General features: G+C 60.4%; 2 protein-coding genes and 2 pseudogenes across 16 annotated transcripts in view; 3 read left to right on the forward strand and 1 right to left on the reverse strand.

Annotated features, from left to right (window-relative positions):
- The first annotated feature begins 1,281 nt into the window (after positions 1-1,281).
- Positions 1,282-13,400, forward strand: FAAP20 (FA core complex associated protein 20). 4 transcript variants are annotated; one of them, XM_015443789.3, is made up of 6 exons: positions 1,282-1,368; positions 1,921-2,056; positions 2,144-2,412; positions 6,961-7,029; positions 7,207-7,253; positions 9,700-13,400. In XM_015443789.3, exons 1-5 carry the CDS (start codon positions 1,307-1,309, stop codon positions 7,223-7,225), a joined length of 555 nt encoding a protein of 184 aa, XP_015299275.2. In that variant the 5' UTR covers positions 1,282-1,306; the 3' UTR covers positions 7,226-7,253; positions 9,700-13,400. The 4 variants fall into 4 exon arrangements, with proteins under 4 accessions (XP_015299275.2, XP_065387205.1, XP_045238001.1 ...); XM_065531133.1 differs by lacking the exon at positions 9,700-13,400 and adding an exon at positions 7,386-8,051; XM_045382066.2 differs by lacking the exon at positions 9,700-13,400 and adding an exon at positions 7,868-8,051.
- LOC102116706 (uncharacterized) lies at positions 8,260-13,392 on the forward strand (annotated as a pseudogene).
- Positions 9,817-22,650, reverse strand: part of PRKCZ (protein kinase C zeta) — a 144,757-nt gene continuing 131,923 nt past the window's right edge. For all 12 annotated transcript variants that reach the window (XM_045382031.2, XM_045382051.2, XM_045382046.3 and 9 more), the window contains 5 exons: positions 21,797-21,916; positions 20,991-21,070; positions 20,516-20,605; positions 10,514-10,629; positions 9,817-10,285 (listed from right to left, as the gene is read on the reverse strand). In XM_045382031.2, coding sequence (XP_045237966.1) covers positions 10,198-10,285; positions 10,514-10,629; positions 20,516-20,605; positions 20,991-21,070; positions 21,797-21,916 — 494 coding nt within the window. In that variant the 3' untranslated portion in view covers positions 9,817-10,197. The remainder of the gene's footprint in view (positions 10,286-10,513; positions 10,630-20,515; positions 20,606-20,990; positions 21,071-21,796; positions 21,917-22,650) is intronic.
- LOC135968865 (uncharacterized) lies at positions 10,867-13,400 on the forward strand (annotated as a pseudogene).

Consider the following 22,650-nt stretch of genomic DNA (forward strand, 5'->3'; position numbering starts at 1 on the left):
TCTCCCCTGAGAACGGGCCTAGCCACAGGACACCTCCCACAGGGCCCCTGAGACCACACTGCCTGCAGCAGCTCCCCCAGGTCCCCTCCCCACACCCGGGCAGCACTCAGCACTACATCTCCATTTGCTCACTCAAGTCGCAGGGCCTGGGGGTTAGTGCCTCCGTCTTGTTTTGCTGGGGGCCTCCAGCATCTAGAACAGGAACGTGTGCTGAAGAAAACCACTCATGCAGGGAGAGGGGCACCTCCCCACTCTAGGTGCTGCTGCTGACCCCTTCCCTGAACACCAACCCATGGCCTCCAGGCCAGGGCCACTTGAAGGACGGTGGACCACTCCGGTGGCCTGGGTTCAGGGCGGGGCCCCACAGCTGAGTTCTGGAGGGAGGGCACAGACGACTGGGGGCTGGGAGGGGCCAGGTGAGGGGTGGGAACAGCGAGGGAGCCCTGCAGGAGGGTTGCCCAGCATGGCCCCAAAGCTGATGGGGCAGGGCAGGGCTGAAACTGCCAAGGAGTCCCAGAGCCCTGAGTGGCATCTAGCGAGGGCCCCTGACCCTGATCCCTGTAGACCCCAGCCCTTCCATGAGGGTGGCAGCCACTCCAGAGCCCAGCAGGGCCGAGGGAGAGGCAAGTGGTCTGGGCCCATGAGGCACTGGGCACAACCAGGTGTGGCACGAGGGTGCCTGGGCGTCTGCTGCCACCACGTGGCGGACTTTGAGGTCGCAGAGCCCAGGGTCCAGGCAGGAAAGCCCCTCAGCTGCCCCCAGAGCCCTGGCCCAGGCCCCTGAGGCCCAAGTGAGCCACCTGGACTTTGTCACTTCGCTTCTTGTTTCTTGGTTAAGGAGCTTGAGTTCTACGCCTTTTGTAAAGAAACGGTGGCGGCGACGGCGGATTTCAAGCTTTATTTACTCCTGGAGTGGTCCTGGGAGGAGAGGCGGCTCCGCAGAGCCGGAAACGGGGGCGGGAGCTGTTGGGTGCAGCCAGGAGGAGGCAGGGCCGGGGCGGGGCGGGCAGCCATCGGGGTAACGGAGGGGGCTCCGGCCCGGGGCTGCCTGGACCGGAAAGGGGACACGGGCGGGGCTCCCCCAGCTGACCTCCCGCCGCACACGCCTGGGCCCCCACCCTCACGCCAGGCCCCCCTCTGCGGTGCAGGACGAAGGAACCCTGGCCTCAGTTTCCCCACAGGCTGGGATCAGGGCTCCTGGGGTTCCGACTGGCTCGGAGGGGGCGGCCTCACTGCAGCGGTCTGGGGGCGGGGCCTGGGGCGGGGGCGGGGCCTGCGCTCACTTCCGCCCGGCGCGCGGGCTCGGATGGAAGCGGCGCGGAGGCCGCGGCTGGGGCTGAGCCGCCGGAGGCCGCCCCCAGCGGGCGGGTGAGGCCGAGGGCCGGGCGGGGGCGCGGCCGGTTTTCCCGCTGCCACGTGCTTCCCGGCGCCCCCGCGGGCCTCCCGCTCTCTTCTCCCCCTGGGGAGGGCTTCCCGCCCCCGGGCCTACCCCCCACGCCCGTCGCCCCACCCCGCACCGCCATTCAGCGCCCGCCTTGAGCCCCCCACCCCATGCCGAGCTTCCCCTGAGCTTCCCTCGCGCCGCCCCAGGCCCTCCCGCGCCTCTCCCATCATCGCGTCTCCCCTGAGCACCCCACATCTGCCCACTCTATCTTCCCCGGGCCCTCCGCAATCTCCCCAGCCATCGCCTCATCCCGCTGAGGACCCCATATTTTCACCCACACCCCCGCCCCCAGTACCCCTTGTCTCCTCACTGCCCCAGCAGCCCTTCCCCCAACCCTGCCCCCCACCTCCCCCACCATCGAATTTCCCTCTGGTACCCCCCATCTCCCCGCTGTGTCTGCTGCAGGCCCTCCCAGGTCCCCCCACCATAGCGTTTCCCCGGCTGAGTACCCCGTCTCCTTTTTCTGTCCGCCCCAGGCCTTCTGGCGGCCGCCCCTGGTTTCTTCTGGGGGGTGATGAGCGGGAGCGGCTCTGGGCCGAGCTGCTGCGCACGGTGAGCCCAGAGCTCACCCTGGACCACGAGGTGCCTCCACTGCCCGCCTTCCCTGGACAGGTGTGCCCACCGGGCCCATCGCAGCGGGGGAGGGGTTTCCAGGGCGAGAGCCGCCGCTGGGCGAGGCCCAACAACTCCATGTTGCAGGAGCCCAGGTGCGGCCCGGAGCCCACTGAAGCCTTCACTGTCGGACCCAAGACCTTTTCCTGGACGCCCTTTCCACCAGACCTGTGGAGCCCGGGCCGCTCCTACCGGCTGCTTCGCGGGGCAGGAGGGCACCTGGAGTCCCCCGCCAGGTCCCTGCCCCAGCGCCCGGCACCTGATCCCTGCAGGGCCCCCAGAGTGGAGCAGCAGCCGTCCGTGGAGGGTACCGCCCTGCGCAGTTGCCCCATGTGCCAGAAAGAGTTCGGCCCCAGGTGAGTGGGCCACCCTGTGCCCCGCCCGGTTTTCCATCCGTGTTTGGAAACCACAGCCGTTCAGAAGGTCAAGAGGTGGCCGAGCTCAGCGCTGGCTTTTAAAGCCCTGTTTCACACGTGGAAACGTGGTCCAGTGCTGTGGCCTGGCATGTCCGGGTGGCTGGCTGTCACGGGTCTGGGGTCCCCCTGCTTTCCGTGCTCTGGGGGCAGGGCAGGCTGGGGGCCCACAGACAGCGCAGAAGGAAGGCTGGGGAGCACTGGCCCCGGGTCCACCTGGCCATCTTGGAAGCTGGTGGCACCGGCGTCCCCAGGCCCAGAGCACGGGAACACCTTCCCCAGAGTGGGTCATGGGTTTTAAAAATGAAGATCATCTTTTTTGTCTGGAGATGCTTTTTCTTATTTTGAAGCCCACTGTATACTTACATATATATTTTTAAGTAAAGGGGAATGGAACCCAGTTTTACTAAGAAGATAGCCCAAACTGCCCAGTGCCTGGGCTCGTGTCTGGTGACCTCGGGGCCCTTGGCCTCCTGAGCAGGCACCTGGGGCCGGCGCCGTGTGAATGATGCTGGTTCCTAACTTTTGGTTGAGTTAATGGGCGGCAGGTTTCAGATCTCACGTGGCCAGGAGACCGGGTCCTTCAGTCATGCCTGATGCCCCTGGTCTTCTAGAAGCCAAAACAGCTCGGGAATGTGAAGGGACCGGAGTCCAAAGTTAGCAGCCAACAACAACAACAACAACAACAAAAAGGCCAGGCGTGGTGGCTCAAGCCTGTAATCCTAGCTCTTTGGGAGGCTGAGGCGGGCAGATCACGAGGTCAGGAGTTTGAGACCAGGAGTTTGAGGTTAATATGGTGAAACCCCATCTCTACTAAAAATATAAAAATTTAGCCAGGCGTGGTGGTGGGTGCCTGTAGTCCCAGCTACTTGGGAGGTTAGGAGAATCGCTTGAACCCGGGAGGCGGAGGTTGCAGTGAGCCGAGATTGCGCCACTGCACTCTAGCCTGGGTGACAGAGTGAGACTCCGTCTCAAAAAAAAAAAAAAAAAAAAAGGCCAGGCGCGGTGGCTCAACCTGTAATCCCAGCACTTTGGGAGGCCGAGACGGGTGGATCGCGAGGTCAGGAGATCGAGACCATCCTGGCTAACACGGTGAAACCCCGTCTCTACTAAAAAATACAAAAAATGAGCCCAGCTACTTGGGAGGCTGAGGCAGGAGAATGGCGTGAACCCGGGAGGTGGAGCTTGCAGTGAGCGGAGATCGCGCCACTGCACTCCAGCCTGGGCGACACAGCGAGACTCCATCTCAAAAAAAAAAAGAAAAGCACAAAACGACTGAATTAGTTATCAAAACCCGCAGCAGAAAACCTGTACAGGCAGTTCTTCAGGCGAGCCAGTGCTCATCCAGAGAGAAGAAGTGCCCTGGAAACAGGCTCCTCCAAAACGGGGCACTTTATGGAAGCAAGCCCTGCAGGGCCTGAGGTTGGGGTGAGCCCCACGGCACCCCCAGCACCCCACCTCCACGTCACACATGGACAGCACAGGGAGGGGCCTGGTGACACATACGTGGAGCTTGGTGGGTGAGCAGTGCAAGGGCCAGGGCCCAGGGCAAAGTGCCCCCGCCCTCCTGGCAGTGCCCAGAGCCTGCAGCAGGAGCAGAGCATTTTTCAAAAACATATCCAGGCCCAGCCGTCGCTGCACACGCCTCTTCCTCGGGCTGGCGCCTTGTGATTGTCGTGAACTACGGCGCTGTCCCACACTGGCGCCTTGTGATTGTCGTGAACTACGGTGCTGTCCCACACTGGCGCCTTGTGATTGTCGTGAACTACGGCGCTGTCCCACACTGGCGCCTTGTGATTGTCGTGAACTACGGCGCTGTCCCACACTGGCGCCTTGTGATTGTCGTGAACTGCGGCGCTGTCCCACACTGGCGCCTTGTGATTGTCGTGAACTACGGTGCTGTCCCACACTGGCGCTTTGTGATTGTCGTGAACTGCGGTGTTGTCCCACACGCTGATTCTGCTGAGGCAGGGGATTTTTTTTGTAATTGTGAAGACTTCTTGATTCCTGCCCATCAAAAGAAATCCTGGGGGCCGGGCACGGTGGCTCACACCTGTAATCCCAGCACTTTGGGAGGCTGAGGCAGGTGGGTTGCTGGAGCCCAGGAGTTTGAGACCAGCCTGGGCAACATAGTACGATCCCATCTCTAGACGCCTGGGCGTAGTGACACCTGTGCCTGTGGTCCCAGCTCCTCTGGAGGCTGAAGTGGGAGGATTCCCTTGAGCCAGGAATTGGAGGCTGCAGTGAACTATGATTGCACCACTGCACTCCCGCCTGGGCGACAGAGTGAGATCCTGAATCTAAAAAAAAAAAAAGTCCACAGACGGAAGGTGCCGTTGGGAGCCCCGGTAGAAATCCACGTTCTTGGCTGAAGCTCAGAGAGCCTCGTGGCCGTCAGGGCGCTGCCCCCTGCCCCCCGGGTAGGCGCTTTTGTCTTTGGATCGCCTGCTTTTCCAGATCGTCTAAAAAAAGACGCCTGAAGACGAGGACGTTCACGAGGAAAGAGTTGCTGTTTTGAGCTTTTCAAGCAGTTGCTGAAAGCTTGGCAGACTGCCTCGATTTTTCCTCAGTAGGCGTCAGTGAAGTCAGGTCCAGGCCTTGGTGTGTCTGGAATGCTTCAAGCACATTCGAACACTTGATTGTAAGGGAGAGCCAGTACTTTGGAACGGAACTCACCCGAGGCTGTGGCCATGGCATGGGCAGGCTAGCTGGGAGACAAGCCCTGTGTCTTTGGGAACAAGGGTTTGCACGGCCACCCTGGGATGCCCTGGGACTCATGACTGGACAGGACCCCAGCAGGGAGGCCGCCTGGCTTGGAGGGTCTGGTCTAACAGCCGGACTTGGCCTTGAACCGTTGCCCTGTCCCGCACAGACGCCTGCTGAGCCTGGAGCCCTGGCAGAGGCGGGTCTGAGGAGTGGTGCTGCCGGCAGGCCTCCCATTTCTCGCGTCCTTGGTGTTCTCCGGGTCACCCAGAGAACTGTCAAATGCTGGATTTGACAAACTATGTAGAACGTTCTTTGTGTCTTTAAGGTCCTCTTGTGGTCCTATTTGGACATTTTGTGCATTTTCAGACACCTGCGGGTCATGTGGGTGGATGGGAAGCTGGGCACCTGGTGAGGGTGCTGAGAGCTGGAGCTGTGTTTTGTCTCTGTTGATGTGGTGAGGCCCTGGGTTGGTCATCGGGTTTGGTTGGTTGGTTTGTTTTTGAGAAGGAGTCTCGCTCTATCACCCAGGCTGGAGTGCAGTGTGCAATGGCATGATCTTGGCTCATTGCAACATCTGCCTCCCGGGTTCAAGCGATTCTCCTCCTGCCTCAGTCTCCTGAGTAGCTGGGATTACAGGCGCCACCATGCCTGGCTAATTTTTGTATTTTTAGTAGACACGGGGTTTCACCATGTTGGTCAGGCTGGTCTTGAACTGACCTCAGGTGATCTGCCCGCCTCGGCCTCCCAAAGTGCTGGGATTACAGGTGTGAGCCGCCGCGCCCGGCCGGTCGTTGGGATTTTAACGGCCCTGAGGCCCCTCACACTGCCAGGTGCCAGCCCACCCAGTAGCCCTGCTCCCCTGCCCACACGCAGAAGCCACCAGAGGCTTCTAGGCTGAGCCCCCACTGTCCTGCAGTCGGGTTGGCCCCTCCACACTGCAGGGCCTGGATGTGTCTGCTCAGTAGCCGAAGCCTCACAGACGGGGCAGATGAGGCCGGGACAAAGCTCTTCCGCTGCAGGCAGGGGTCTGAAGGCATCTCAGAGGGCCCCCACCCAAGGGACACTGCCTGGAAACCCTGGGACAAGATGACCTCGGTTCACATCTTAAGACCTTCTGGCAGCCTTAGAGAAAGCTTGTGGAGGGAGGGGCTGGTTCCCAGGATGGGCAGAAGCCGGAAAGTCTCAGACTGAGCGACCCTCGGGGGCTTCAGAAGGCACTGGGTGGGCTCTGCCAGAGTGAGGAGGCAGCTGATGGCCGCTGGAGCCGGCCCCGGGAGTGGGGGTCCAGCTATGGTCTGGAGAGGGGGACTTGAGGGTTGCAGTGTCCATACAGATGGGGCACAGGAGCCACAGGAAGGGACACGGCAGAGCCCAAGGGCCAAGCGGCGCTCCGTGGACTGGTCTGAGGGCAGAGGCTGTCGGGGAGCGAGGGCGGTGTGGCTGACAGGTGGACACAGGGACATGTTTCTGTGGACTTGGCCGCTCGGTGGGGGTGTATCCCCCAGCAGTGGTGTGTGAGGGATGGTCACTCTGATGGGACACCGGCCACTTGGCCTCCAGCAAGATCTAGGCCCGAGTCTAGGTTGAAGCCGCCCACTCAGCCCCGGGACGTCGTCCCTGGCGGCTCTGCTGAGCACGCCAGCTATGGTGCCCTCGGGGGGTCATGGCCGGAAGTCGACCGTCCTGGCTTCCAGGGCCACACCTTGGCCAGGCCGGTGATGGTCGTGTCCGGCCGCTCCAGTTGGGCTGATGGGGCAGTGAGTGAGTGCGGCTCCTCCCTTGCAGGCTGACCCAGCTGGATGTTGACAGCCACCTGGCCCAGTGCTTGGCGGAAAGCACAGAAGACGTGATGTGGTGAGCACCATCCAGGGAGCCCTGCGCAGTGTGCGGCGCCCGGACGCGCCCTCCCCCTGCAGAAGCCCCTCCTCTCAGCTCTCCAGCTTGTGCATTAAAGCAGGGCGGGCGCCTGTCTCTGTCTCTCTTCGTGTTGTGATGGAACATCTGTGTTTTTCTTTCTGACGTTTGGTTTAGGGCAGATTCACTGCAGTGAAATCAGAACCGGACACAGCCCCAGGCGGGTAAGCTGACCCCTTTCACCTGGCGCCCCGCGGGGGACGGCGGATGGGCTGAGGGCCGCTCGCTTTCCTAACTTTATGGACAGGCCTGGTTCGCTCACGTGCAGTCACGGTTTTGTCCTTTTTTTGAGACAGGGTCTCGCTCTGTCGCCCAGGCTGGAGTGCAGTGGTGCAGTCACGGCTCATTGCAGCTTTAGACTCCTGGGCTTGATGATCCTCCCACCTCAGCCTCCTGAGTAGCTGGGACTACAGGTGCGTGTCACCACACACAGCTACTTTTAGTACTTTTTGTACAGATGGAGGGGTCTTGCCATGTTGCCTAGGTTGGTCTTGAACTCCTGGGCCTGAGCAATCCTCCCGCCTTGGCTTCCTGAAGTGCTGGGATTATAGGCGTGAGTCACCGGCCCCAGCCTCTGGTTGCGTTTTTTGTTGTTGTTTTTGAGACAGAGTCTCACTCTGTCACCCAGGCTGGAGTGCAGTGGTGTGGTCTCGGCTCACTGCAAGCTCCGCCTCCCAGGTTCACGCCATTCTCCTGCCTCAGCCTCCCGAGTAGCTGGGACTATAGGCGCCTGCCACTATGCCTGGCTAATTTTTTTTTTTTTTTTTTGTATTTTTAGTAGAGACGGGGTTTCACCGTGTTAGCCAGGATGGTCTCGATCTCCTGACTTTGTAATCCACCCGCCTCAGCCTCCCAAAGTGCTGGGATCACAGGCGCGAGCCACCGTGCACGGCCAAAAACACCTACTTTTAATAATAATAATGATGTAAGCATTTTCATTAAAGTCTTTAATGGATGTATAAGACTTTGAATGACCCTGGCCATCGAGGGTGTCATCCACGGGAGAGCCGGTCAGCCACGGGCTCCATGGGCAGCTGCCCCGCACCGCGCCCACGCAGGCCCACCGTGCAGCCCCCAAGTCACCAGAGTTTAGGAATCACTTCCAAAAGACACACCGTTGTGACCGGAGCCATTGGCAAATATCAGGATTTTTCAAAGCACACTTCAATACATCCTTCACTTTAATTTATAAAACAAATGACGGAATAGAAAAGTCTCCCCTGTGATGAGCACAGTGTTACTCACATTGTGTACAAGAACAGCCCAACTGGTAACCGGCACGCTGTTGGCAACACAGCAGTATTTAGGTCAGTGCCTTAAATATTTAACAAATCAAGGAGGGTCATGGAAAGCAGTTTGCTTGTTAACCACTTCCGGGATACACTGGGGGTCTCTCACTCAAGGTGGGGTCCCAGCAGCCCTGCTCCCCCGGCAGGTGTGACTTCAGCGGCTGCAGGCTGGGCCCCACTACCTGGACATCCCCACGCTGGTCTGGGACACCTGTGTGAGACCCAGGTCGGCTCCTGGACCCTGCCCTGGGGCTTCTAACTTTCTGTCTTTGGAGGAGAGTCTCACTGGCTAAGGTTGGGAGTGTGGCTGGAACCCATCTCCACATTCCATCCAGAAGCCTGAGCTGGGGGAGGGGCGGGGTGTGCCCAGCGCCGTTCTTGTCCCAGCACCTGGGGCTCGGGTGTGAATCCACCACGTCGTGCTCAGCGCCAGGCATGGAGCGGTGCCCTGAGAAACCTGAGTGTAGGGTGGACCACGCTCACCTGGTGGGTATGACTTTGAGGCAAGGCAAGGCGTGGCGCGAACCTCCTAACTTGAGGTTTTCGTATCTCCTCCCGAAGCCACCAGCCGCACGGTGGGGTGGAGCGGCCCCTGAGTCATGGAGGCCTGGGGTCTCCGCCTGGCCAAGAGGGCTGCGTGGCAATTTCCACACCTGTGCACCAGGCCCCACTCAGAGGCACGAGGTGGTGCGACCCCCCTCCCAGAGAGCTCAGAAGACGGCTCCGCCACACCTGACCCCTGGCAGCCGGCAGACCTGCCTCTAGGAAGCCTCGGCTCTGGGCAGCTGTCCCTTCACCGGAGGGGTGGGAGGACGGAGAGCGCGGGCGCGTCCCGGGAGCAGGAGGGAGCGGAAGGTCCGTGCTGCTGGGAGGATTGCCTGTGTTTCCGGATGTCTGTAGGGTCATCATTTTGAACTTTAAGGCTGGGGTCTGTCACACATACATCTGTTAGTTTTCCCTAACTCTCAGTACTGTGTGACAGGTAAGAATATTTTCCAAAAGTCAAACGCGTTGCACGAGGGATCGTGCAGGCACTGCTTAGTGTGGTCAGAAATGGATTTGTGCAGATTTAGTTTTCAATTTTCTTTTTCTCTTTTTTGGTCTACTGTGCTTTGGTGAGCCACATTTTAGAATCTCTATGATCCAATTTCCCCATCGGTCCAGTGAGCTGGCTGGCCCAGCCGCCACCTGCTTAAGGTGTCACTTCACCCTGAGACCACAGCGGCTGGGCACACGCTCTGCAGGAACAACCACAGGAACTTACCGGGCTTTAGGAAACGGTGCGAGTTTGTACACTTCTTGATTGCGTGTGTCCCCACAGGCACTTACACTCCCGCCCCCACCTGTGTCCTGCTGGCTCCTAACCTGCCCCCCTCCATGTGGCTGTATCGGAGACGTGGGGCAGGCGCCACTCACGGAAAAAAGGCATCAGAGGGGCTTCCACATCATCGGAACTTTTATTCCTCAGGACGCTACACGCTCCCTTTCCTGGCGGGGCAGGTCAGTGCATCGAGTTCTGTTTCCGTGGAAAATGTGCACCTTGGAAACTGCATGACAGCCCCTCAGCAGGGTCCCCGCGGCCACCGCGACACAGGCTCAGCAGCAAGTTCCTCCAGCACGAAGCTGGCCTGCCCGGGCCCAGGTGTGAGGGACCGTTCTGCTCCCAGCAGCGCCTGCCGACGCTTCCCTCCATGGTCTCGGCGCAAGCGTCTGTCCCTGGCTGCCCTCGGAGCCGTGCCCAGCCTGGCATGCATATGCGGTGGTTAAGGATACAGTTAAAGGGTCAATCACGCATGTCCACGACAGAGACGCAGCGGCCTCACACCGACTCCTCGGTGGACAGCAGTAATGGGTTGATGTACTCGAAGCCTTCGAACTCCGACTGGTCGATCCTCTTTATGGCATCCCTGTGGGCAAAGGCGGCAGGGGGCGGGGGGATGACCTGTGTTCATTCCCTCTGGGGAGGGGAGTCACATTCGCAAAAGAATCCTCCCCCAACGCCCACCGGAGAGAGGACGCCAGGCGGGCGGGACTCAAGGGCAGGCCGGGTCACCAGCCGCCCAAGGTGCCGGCCTGCCATGGGGCTGCCCGGGGGGGGGGGGTGCTCCGGGGTCCCCGCACCCAGTGGGACTTACTCATCGTCTGGGGTCAGCTGCACGGGCTCGCTGGTGAACTGTGTGTCAAAGTTGTCCAGACCGTAGTCGTCCGTGATCTGTGGCTGGAATGGAGGGAGCGCCTGCTTCTTCTCCAGCTTGGAAAAACAAGGCAAGAAGGGTCAGCTCCGCGCGGGCATCATCCCTACCAGATTGAGAGTTCCGCATGCACTTGAATCACAGAATGAAACACTGAGAAACTCAGCATTTCAATCTGCCTAGTATTTGAATGCCAAGTGTTTCTTCTTACAACACAGAACCTAGAAAATCTCCAAAGTCAGAAAAATTGTTGTCGAGCTGAGAGGAACGCCGGAAGTGTGGGCCACGCTGGCCACATGTGGGATGGAGCGGGACCCCCGGCCACCCTTGTGAGGCCACCCCCTTCCTGGGGGTCCTTGTTGAGAGGGGCACCAACGCTAACTGGCTGAACAAGCCGTCTCATGACATCTTGGAACCCTGACCATAAAGGCGCAGGACCTGCCCACAGCACCCTGCCTGCACTGGTACCGCACGATCCATCTGTCAGGAGCCTCCTGCCGGCCGTTTCTGCCTATCCAGGCATCGACTTCAGAATCTCAGGTGCTGCTTGGCAGGAAAATGCCCAGCAGGTGGGCCTCGGCTCAAGGCTCACTTCTGGCCACTGCGTACTGGGCCTTGGTGATGCACCTGTGCCAGGGAGGGCAGAACGCTGGTGCCTGGCACAGGTGCCACAACACACACAGGTGAGGACAATGAAAGCCCCTCAGTTCCCCTGACTCATGGCCACTTGTCCCAGTGACACAGCTATGCTCTCTCACCCACCCACAATAGGGTCTGAATGTGTCCCCCAGATTCAGTGAGAAACTCATTCCCCAGAGCAACAGTGTAGGAGGTGGGGCCCGATGGGAGCCCTGCCCTCACAGACGGATTCCTGGAGCTGTCAAGACAGCTTGGGCATGGATTCCTCTCTGCCTTTTGCCATGAAGGCACGTGGCCTTCCTCCCCTCTCCCCTCCGGGGAATGCGGTGTTTGGGCACCCTCTTGGAAGCAGAGATCTGGCCTCACCAGACACCAAGCCTGCTGGCACCAAGACCCTGGACTCCCAGCCTCCACAGCTGGGAACAACCTCTGCTTCCTGGAAATAACCCAGGCTCAGGTAGTCTGTTACAGCACCAAGACAGACATTCACGCTCTCCCTCCCTCACTGTCTAACCCACTCCGACTCACGCTCTCCCTCCCTTGCTATCCCACTCACTCATTCACTCGCTCACTCTCTAGCCCACTTTTTTTTTTTTTTCTTTTTGAGATAGAGCCTCGCTCTGTTGCCCAGGCTGGAGAGCAGTGGCGCAATCTCGGCTCATTGCAACCTTCGACTCCCTGGTTCAAGCTACTCTCCTGCCTTAGCCTCCTGAGTAGCTGGGACTACAGGCGCCCACCACCACGCTCGGCTAATTTTGTTTTTTTTTTTTTGAGATGGAGTCTCGCTCTGTCTCCCAGGCTGAAGTGCAGTGGTGTAATCTCAGCTCACTGCAGCTTCACCTCCCAGGTTCACGCCAGGTTCACGCCATTCTCCCGCCTCAGCCTTCTGAGTAGCTGGGACTACAGGTGCCTGCCACCACGCCCGGCTAATTTTTTGTATTTTTAGTAGGGTCAGGGTTTCACCATGTTAGCCAGGATGGTCTTGATCTCCTGCCCTCGTGATCCGCCCGCCTCGGCCTCCCAGAGTGCTGGGATTACAGGCGTGAGCCACTGCGCCCGGCCCTCTCTAGCCCACTCATTCACTCACTCCCTTGCTCTCTAACCCACTCCCACTCACTCACTCATACGCTGGCTCACTCACTCTCTAACCCACTTTCTCTCTCCCCTTCCCTTGCTCGTTCTCTAGCCCATCCTCCCACACTCATTCACTGCCCCCCCGCCAGGTGCGTGCTCCTGTGCAAGACTGAGATCCAGCTGTCAGCAATAGGTACCATTTGACCCCAGCCTCGTGGAGCCACCAGGCTTGAGGGGAGGACGTAACGTCACTCTGCTCCCTTTAGTGCCAGCCAGGATGGGGCTGGGTGGGTGCGGCTGGTGAAAAGAATGCAGCCTCCCAGTCGCTCTCCGAGGCCCCCAGCCCCTGCAGACCAAGCAGAAAGCCCAGCTCACAGGCAGATTACAGGGCACCCAGCAGCCGCCTTCCCTCCGGAAAAGCCAAGAAGGATCCCAAGACCAGAAATGCCCCCAGCGTGGCTGTGCCTGTCCCTGGTGCCCTGCCTGCTGGGGGGCAGCACCCCAGATGTACCCTGCCCATGCTGGCACCACAGGGATCCCCATCCTCAGGACCCTCCAGTCATTCAAGCTAGAATTGGCGGGTTTCTGCCTGTATAGGCATCGGCTTCCGAATCTCAGGTGCTGCTTGGCAGGAAAATGCACAGCAGGAGGGGCTGGGCCTTGGCTCCAGGCTCCCGGGCGCACCCCCCGCTCTCCACTGTGGGGTCCAGAGTGGTCAAGAACAGCCACAACAACAAAAGCCAAACTGGGAACAGAATCATGGAAAAAACCCTCATAGGCTTTTGGGAACTTACAAAGAAATGCTCACATACATTCTACTAACGTGGCACCTACTAGGACTCCACAAAATAGACAAACTTCCACGTCAGGCTGGACACGTGTCAGGGCTGTGGCCGTCTCAAAGTGGGGCCACCGGCAGCATCCACGGCCAGGCCACTGGGTGGAGACGGTGCTGGGGAGGAGCCAGGGGGATGAGGGCTGTCCCCTTAGGCAGAGCGGGTCACCTGTGGTGTGTGCACAGCAGGGTTGTGGGGACACAGGATGGCCCCTTCATCAGTTACCTACATTCTTTGTATGAAACACTTCCTGATAAAATGTGGAAAACGGGGTATTTTTCCACCTGAGTCCTGGGCTGCTTTGTAAACAAGTGGCAGGGCGGGAACAGAGCAGGACCCAGCTGGAGCTGGCTCAGCGTCCTCCAGCCCCTGGCCCAGCCCGTTCTCTGCTACGAGGGCTCGAGGTTGCCTCGGTTTCCCTGACAGCATCCCCAAGGGCCAGCGTTGCCTCCTCCTCTTGCTCAAAAGCCTTCAGTGCCCATTTCTGCAGCTGGAATGTGGGCTCCAGGTCGGGGCCCATGGTGGCCTGATGCCTTTTCCCACCGCTGCTCCCTGCACCCAGCCCATGCATGGACACCCTGGCCTCTCAGAACAGTGCATTTGAATGCACACTGGCCCCAGGTTGGACACTGTGGCAATAACAGGTGCTGCCCCTGTGGCTGCAACCACAGTGACCTGAGATACAACAGGGGGCTTGCTCTGTGTCAATGGGGCTGGGGGCCCAAGGGCTCCAGTTCTGAAGGGACATCTGAGAAACAGCCTGAGGGAGCTGAGGGCTGGAGCCTGGGGAGGGCACAGCCATGGAAAGGCCCCATAGTGGGCACATACCTTGTGTGCTGGGGGCCACAGAGGGGCCCCATGAGGCCTAAGTGAAGGGGCTGAGGAGAAAGACACTTTTGGACACAGGAGGACACTGCTCTCCATAGGGCCAGGCAGGATGCTGGTGGCCTGGAGGAGGTGGCAGGGGTGGGGCGGGGAGCAGCAGCAGGGCTAGGGGGCTGGGCGAAGGCCTGTGTGGCAGAGCATGGTCAGGCACAGGATGGATGAGCCCTGCATGTGCTGGGTAGGGCCTGGAGGCGTCCAAGGGGACAGCATGCTGGGGTCTGCTTTGGCCACACAGAAACATCCCGGAGTCAGTTTGGCAATGATGGGGGGAGGTCCCTGAGACCACCCGGCACTGTTGGGGTGATGACTGGTGAGCACCTGGGCTGCCACTGGATGCAGGGCCGGGCCCAGGAGGCAGTGCCCCAGGGGCAGCATGGGACTCCCAGGCTCCTGGTGAGCAAATCACAGGAAACGCCCAGAGAGCCCTGGGGTGGCGGCATAGCAGCGGTCATCCGAGCATCCGAGTCACCTGTGCGTCCGAGTCATCCGTGCGTTGGAGTCATCTGTGCGTCCGCGTCATCTGTGCGTCCACGTTGTCTGTGGATCTGAGTTGTTCGTGTGTCCACATCATCTGTGCATCCATGTCATCCGTGTGTCCACATCATCTGTGTCCACGTCATCCGTGTGTCCACGTCGTCTGTGCGTCCACGTCATCTAAGTGTCCACGTCATCTAAGTATCCACATCATCCATGCGTCTATATCATCCATGTGTCCACGTCATCTAGGTGTCCACGTCGTCTGGGTGTCCACGTCGTCTAGGTGTCCACGTCGTCCGTGCGTCCACGTCATCTAGGTGTCCATGTCGTCCGTGCGTCCACGTCGTCTAGGTGTCCACGTCGTGCGTGCGTCCACGTCGTCTAGGTGTCCACGTCGTGTGTGCGTCCACGTTGTCTAGGTGTCCATGTCGTCCGGGCGTCCACGTCATCTAGGTGTCCATGTCATTCACATCTAGGTGTCCATGTCATCCACGCATCCGTGCATCCGAGTTGTCTGTGTGTCTGCAGCCGGTCCCCACGCATTTTCATAAACACACAGGTCGGCCTTAAAGCCCCACCAAGGTTCCACCACTCAAGGCTCCAGCTGGAGGCCCCACGCCTGCCCTGTGCCACGCAGCATGGGGTGGACAGAGGGGTTCATGGGTGGCCAGGCCAGGGCACTGCTGCCTTCTACACACTCCAGGCTTGGGAGTTTTACAGCCACACAGGTTGGCCCTGGGTAGTGGGGCCGACACCAACCCAGCTGTGGGGCCTGTCCCTCTCCATGAGGTCACAGCTGTGATCCCCACTTCTGACGGCCTCCACTGCCCCACATCTCCCACAACTGCCTCCCGCCCATTCCCACCCCCCGCCCAGACACAGGCCATCTCTCTGTGGGCCTCTTGTCACCTGCCCTCTTCTGTGTCTTTCCGTTTTCCCCTCCCCTGCCACCGGCTCCTTGCGCAGCACACGACGTGGCCGGGTTCCTCCCGCCGAGCTCCTAGGAACGTGCCTGTCGCGCGTGGGGCAGTCCTGAGGCTCCCACGACACGAAGCATCAGAGTCCTCGCTCCTCCCGGGAGCCTCCCACCGGCATGGACGTCAGAGTCCTCGCTCCTCCCAGCAGCCTCCCACCGGCAGCCCCAGGCCCACGCCATGGACATCAGAGTCCTCGCTCCTCCCGGGAGCCTCCCACTGTCAGCCCCAGGCCCACGTCATGGACGTCAGAGTCCTCGCTCCTCCCGGCAGCCTCCCACCGGCAGCCCCGGGCCCACGTCATGGACGTGATGGGGGTGGGAGGAGCAAACTGCTCCTGGCCCTGAGGCAGAATCTCCAGCAACGTGGGCAGCAAATGACTCTCAAGAGAAAAGGCTGTCACCACGCGAACGTTTCCATCCAGGGGGAGATGAGTTAACGCAGCACCGCCCGGCTGTGGGGGACGCATGGGGTTGGGCAGCAGGTGGTGGCTCAGCTGTTAACCCGCCACCCCGTTCACATCAGTGGGGAGCTGGGACCACACTGGGAAATCCATCACTTCAAATCCCAGACTCCTGATACGCACAAGAACACGTCACGTGATCCACAAATACTCGGGCTTTGTGATGCGCTAAGTACCAGGGGTCCTGCAGGGATGGGGACCCTCTTAGAGTGGCAGCCCCAGTCAGCAGGCCAAGACATGCTGTCCGGGCCCAGTTCCTTCAGAATGAGCCTGTCTGTCACTCAAAGCTCACCCGGGACAGGCCCAGCAACTTCCCCACGGCCTTTGCTCCCACAGCCGAACTGGAGGACTCAGGATATAGGAGCCTGAGGATGCGCCTGGACTGGTGGAGGGTGGCGTCTGGACACGACCCATGGGAGCTCCCGACAAGATGAGCGCCACCTCCCGGTGCAGGGGCAAGGAAGGTGGATCTGCCCTGCTGGCGGGGCCCTTGGCACACACCGCCTCTCTTCTCCAGGGCAGCGTGCAGAGGGGCCGGGCTCCAGGAGGAAAGCAGGGTTGGGGACCTGGTGCTGGGCCCCAGAGCCACACCCCAATGGCAGCAACTGCCCGAGCGGTGCTGGTTCAGCTGGGGGCAGGCCAGGAGGGGCTGGGGCGGCTCTGGGGTGACTGTGACCCTGTTCCAGCTCTACCCTCGGACCCTCGGGGGGTGGGCACTGTGTCCTTTCACCATCCACCCTGCTGCTCCCACCGCCTTCCCCGCAGTCCGTGAAAGAGACCCTGAGTCCACAGGTGGGGCCCGGGGCCTCATGCGTGCCCCGCTCCCACATGGAGCTGACACCCTCCGAGGGGCTGTTCTCAAGCTTTGCCCACTACAACACATGGAACTAAGTCCAGCACAGCACCTAGGGGGCCCCCAAAGGGACCAGAAAGCAGCCGCTGCAGGAACAGGTGGCGCCCCTTGAAAGGCGAGACCGAGACCACCAGACCTGCAGCTGCGCCCTGAGCACCTGCCCAAGAGGAACGAACACAGAAGCGGGTTCACAGGTGTTCACAGCAGCACGATTCACAATGGCCAGAAAGTAGAGGCCACCCTATGTCCACTGAGGGTGGATGCAGCAGTGCGGTCTTCAGGCAGTGGACGCAGTGAGTGGGGTTCAGCGCAGGAAGGAGGCAGCGCCACGTGCTACTGCGTGGGTGCACCTTGTGGAGACGATGCTGAGGGGAGAGGGCAGGCACGAAAGGCCGTGGCATGCCCAGGTCCATTTCCATGACCATTTCCATGACACGTCCAGACCAGGCAGAGCCACAGAGCCTGGCGGAGCAGCCACTGCAGGGCGTGGGGAGAGGCTGGAGTGGGTTCAGGTCTTCTCTGGGTACAGGGTGATGAAAGTGATTGCAGTGATGTCGTATAACTCTGGGCCTGCTCAAAACCACTGAGTTGTGGACGTTGGGTGAATGGGGGGAGCACCTTCCTTCTGCTGAGGTCACATGGTGCACTGCATGGAGGTGGTGGTGACCCCACACCAACCCTGCTGAGGCCAGCTAAAGCCATCTGACCCAAACAGCCACACTTCTTCCTAAAAGCCCCAAGAGCTGATGGGCGGCAAGGAAATGGCAGAAGCAGAGCCGGCGGTCGGTGGCGGGGGCAGAGCCGGCGGTCGGTGGCAGAAGCAGAGCCAGCGGTCGGTGGCAAGGCCTTTGTGGGCCTCTCAGGCGGTCGGTGGCAGAAGCAGAGCCGGTGGTTGGTGGCAAGGCCTTTGCGGGCCTCTCAGGCGGTCGGTGGCGGAAGTCACAACGCAGCCCGCAGCAGCCAGGAAGAAGTGAGTGACGGGAAGCTGCTCGCGTGGGCAGTCACGGGGGTGATTCTGCAGTGGTGGGACCCAGGTGGGAAGCCAGGGCTGCTGACTGCCTTCCAAGAGAGAGCCCACAGCCCGTGTGTGCCGGAGGTCACCTGGCGTGCTCACTGCAGGAACGCAGACCTCTCCCAGCTGGAGGCCAAGGGTGGCCTCGTGGTCCCCTTGAGTTCTGGCTGGGGCAGGGTTGGACTCACACTCAGATTAGACAGTGCTCCGAAGAGAAGGAGCCTCACTCTGCAGGCAGCCAGCTGTTCTCATCCGTCCACTCCCGGTAAAGCAAGAGTGGTTGAGAGACAAGATCAGGGGCCCGGATGGCATCGAGGCTGCACCCAGCATTGGGCTCTCCCGCGGTGCTGGTGGGCCCAAGGTGGGCGTGGAAGAGAGAGGGTGGGAAAGGCACAGTGGAGACTCAGCTGAGACGGGTGAGGGGAGGAGGCTGGGAGCGGGGATGTTGGCTCTTCACGTGATTCTACTAAGCACCTGCCACAGGCTCAGCTGTGTGGCACGTGGACCTGAGTATGTGTGTGGATCAGAGGCGTTCTGTGGGCCAGAGATGGGGATGCCACCACTAACACCAGCTAGGCCAGGTGTGCCTGAGATAGACAGGGGAACGCCACCACTAACGTCGCTAAGCCAGGGGTGCCTGGGCCAGAGAAAAGGGGACGCCACCGCTAGCCGCCTCCTGGGCCTGAGGACGACAGTCAGAACCAAAGGCAGATCTCTTCTCCCTTATGCTCCCAGAGGCATACATTTAAATGAAGAATTTGCGAAGTTGATTCCGTAGCAGGTGCCTATGCTCAGAACATTTCTAAGTGTGTGCATCTGACAACCCCACGACAGAGGATGGCCCCGTCCTAGTTTGGCGGCAGCCCAGCTGGGCTCTGGAAGGGCTGTGTGCGGGCACGTTCCGACCACCTGACTCCACCTTCCCCCACGCTCTCACACATGCACAGGCAAAGCAAGTCCTTTGACTAGAAAGTGACTTGTTGGGTGGACAAGGCCCCACTGACCACAGGGGCCGGGGAGTGACCCCCGCGCTGGCCAAGGCTGCCTGGAGAAGTCGGGTGGGTGGGGGAGGGGAGCGCCCGCTGCCTCAGAGCTGGGCTTTCTCCTGGTTCAGTTCGGCCTCCTCCGAAATGCACTTAATGAGCTATCCAATCTGCCTTTCTTCCTCAAGAGTATATTTGAAAGGTTTTATTTCCATAGCTCTGCAACCATTTACACAGCTGGAAACAAATTTCACAGACGGTCCTCAGCTTCAGATGGGGTCACCTCCCAACAAACCCGCCATGTGCTGGAAACATCCTGGGTGGAGAGTGCGCTTCCCACAGAACCCACGACCAAGCGGTGCAGCCTCGCCTGCCTTAACCTGCCAGATGCTCACGCCAGCCCACCGTCTGGCAAAACCGCCTGTACGCTGACCCCTCGGGGCGTCCGGCGCCTCCTGATCACGTGGCCCGCCGGGGCTTCGGTCACCGCCCTCATCACCGGAGAGTACTGGCCTCACATGGCCAGCTGGGGAATGGTCAAAACTCAAAGCAGTTTTTACTGAATGCGCCCTGCTCACACGCCACCGAAATCAGATTCCTAAATCGAGCCAGTGTACGTCGGGCCCTGCCCACAGACTCACTCTCCTTCAATACCCGGCGCTAAAGCTGAAGCCGTGAACGCTGCCACTGCTGGTCCTGTCCAGTAACTGCTGATAAAACCAGCCACAAAACCAAAGCAAACGCCCTGCTCTAGGATGGCCCCCACTGTCAGATCCCTGTGGAACCAACAGCCAATGTGCTCACAGGCCAGGACACACACGCCACTAGCTCCCGGCCACACCGAGCCAGCACAGTCGGAGGGTGCCAGGAAGCGCCATGGGCCAAACTTGCCCGGCCCCTCACTCTCCTGGCTCCGGAGGACGAAATGTGTCTCCCCATCCCTCCTCGGGGCCCTGGGGGTGGCCCCCCATTCCCAGCTGACCCTTCTGGGAGACAGGAGCCTTGGCTCCACACAGGTGGGGCCGTGCCAAGGACCAGCCCAGCCCGGTGGTGCGTGAGCTCACACAGCCCGCCCGCCCCGTGCAGCCCCAGCTCTGTCCACCACTGGTGGGGGGTTGGAGGGGTGGGGGTGGGGTTGGGGGGGTTTGAGTGGGGTTGGGGTGGATACTGGGGTTGGGGTGTGGGTTGAGGGTTGGGGTTGGGGGTTTGGAGTGGGGTTGGGGTGGATACTGGGGTTGGGGTGTGGGTTGAGGGTTGGGGTTGGGGGTTTGGAGTGGGGTTGGGGTGGATACTGGGGTTGGGGTGTGGGTTGAGGGTTGGGGTTGAAGTTGGGCTGGGGGTTGGGTTGGTGGAGGGATGGGGGTTGGAGTGGGGTTGGGGTGGATATTGGGGTTGGGGTGTGGGTTGAGGGTTGGGGTTGGGTTGGTGGAGGGGTGGGGGTGGGGTTGGGGGGGTTGGTGGAGGGGTGGGGGTTGGAGTGGGGTTGGGGTGGATATTGGGGATGGGGTGTGGGTTGAGGGTTGGGGTTGAAGTTGGGCTGGGGGTTGGGTTGGTGCAGGGGTGGGGGTTGGATGGATTTGGGGTTGGGGTGGATATTGGGGTTGAGGTGGGGGCTGGGGTAGGGGTGTTGGGTTTGGGGTGGGGGTTGGGTGGATATTGGGTTGGGGTTCGGATGGGGTGGGGTGGGGGTTGCGTGGATTTGGGGTTGGGATGGCGATGGGGGTGTAAATGGGCTTTGTGATGCTTTACCAAGTCCCAGTCTATGCTGCGGAAGAACGCGTGGGACTTGATGTCTGAAAATCCAGTCTGTGGCCGGCAGCCGAGCCTCTCTTTGGGGTCCTGGAGGTTAGAGTTCAAACAAGGACAAGTCAGCCCCATCCCGGAAGCCCCAGGACCCGCTCTCCTTGGTGGCTGCTCCTAGTGCCGACAAGCCCTCCCCGGATGCTCTGACCCAGCGGGTGGAAATCAGACGTTTCCTTTACTGAAAGCTCCTTCCCCCATGTTAGGCTTCGTTCCGTTTTCCTTGGGCACACATTCTCATTTTGTTAGGTGTGAGTAAAAACGGACGACTCACAGAACAGAGCTCAAATACTGAAGCGGAAAATCAGCCCACACACCCGATACATAGCAGCCGACGTGAAAAAATGGCCAACAGCCGTGACTGGCCCTCTGCCCACCAACACCGAGGCCACAAACGAGTTTGTCAGCCTGGCCAGAAACGTACCTTATTTAAAAATCCTTTTAAAACATGGGAGGCTTTGACGGACAGGAACCGGGGGATCCGGATGGGCTTCTCCAGGATCACTGCAAGGGCGGAGCCTGGTGAGCACTTCCCCGCGTGTGTGCGATTTGCCCAGCGCCGCCCAGACTCCTATTCTGAGCAGGAGCTTTGGGAGCTCAGACTTGGGGCCCTGGAGCCCCCTCCCTTCCTACAGCCCAGCAGTATCTATAACCCCAAGTCCCGCCGGGTCCTCCCTGGGCCTCCCAGTTACATGTGCTGCCATGTGTTGTGGGAACGGGCGTGAACCAGCGGCTCCCCCTCCTCAGCCCCAAGATCGCAGATGCACGGGTGCCTCTGCACACTGGCCACCAGAGGGCACAGCGGAGACAGCCACGGTCCCGGACCCCCACATCCCGCGGCACTGAATTCCAGACCAGAAGCAGGTCCCGGGGCCTCCAGGTGGGAAGGAGCCCATGATGATGGCTGTGGGTTTTGGGGGCGAGGGCTGTGCTTTCAGCTCCGTACAGCCAATAGCTGGGGCTCCAGGATGTGCTGCTGGCCAGGGCAGGAGGGAGTTGGAGCTGAATCGGGACAGGTTCTCTTTCCTGCTGACCCACAGGTGGGGTCACCCCACCCCACGGCCCGGGGAGTGGCATGTGGGACAAGGTCCGGCCAGGAGGAAAGGGTCCTGGTATGCTTTGTGTGGCACTGCTGCTCCTGGCCCCCACAGACCCCTCCACCTGCACCTTTGAAAAGGAAGGAAGGCAGTCACGCAGGTGAGGGGGACGAACGTGCAGCGGGGCACGCACCTTGGAAAAGGTAGTCCTCTGTGTTCATGTCCGGGTTGTCGGTGATGATGTCAAATGGGGAGCGCCCGGCCATCATCTCAAACATGAGGACGCCCAGTGCCCACCAGTCCACGCTGAACCCTGGGGGAGAGCACACGGCTGTCACCCAGTGGGGCCACGTGGGCCGGCAGCAGGGCGAACCTGGCTGCGGTTGGTTTTCATGCCCAGTTGACACGAGTGAGAGCCAGGGTCGAGTGGGCGGCACACAGGCCTCTGTGGCTTCCACTTCCCAGACAGAACCAGCAGCTCCGCCTGGCAGCTCGGCCTCCCTGCCACCGTCCCTGACGCTATGGAGGTCTCCAGGCTGTCTCTGGGCTGTCAGTCCTGCCAGGGCACCTGTGACCACAGAGGCACGAGGCACTGGTGGATCCTGTGGATGACCCTCCTCTCTCGTTTCTGCGTTCACAGATCTAAGCTTGAAGAAGCCCTTTTGCTGCAATAACGGAAAGACTCTCCCGGGTTTTCTTCCACAGTCATTTTGTTTTATTTTTTGTTTTTGAGACGGAGTCTCGCTATGTCGCCCAGGCTGGAGTGCAGTGGCCGGATCTCAGCTCACTGCAAGCTCTGTCTCCCGGGTTTATGCCATTCTCCTGCCTCAGCCTCCCGAGTAGCTGGGACTACAGGTGCCCGCCACCTCGCCCGGCTAGTTTTTTTTGGTATTTTTTTAGTAGAGACGGGGTTTCACTGTGTTAGCCAGGATGGTCTCGATCTCCTGACCTCGTGATCCGCCCGTCTCGGCCTCCCAAAGTGCTGGAATTACAGGCTTGAGCCACCGTGCCCGGCTATTTTGTTTTTTAAAAATGTTCAAGTAGCCA

Source organism: Macaca fascicularis, chromosome 1 (assembly GCF_037993035.2).
Source record: "Macaca fascicularis isolate 582-1 chromosome 1, T2T-MFA8v1.1".
Taxonomy (NCBI): domain Eukaryota; kingdom Metazoa; phylum Chordata; class Mammalia; order Primates; family Cercopithecidae; genus Macaca; species Macaca fascicularis.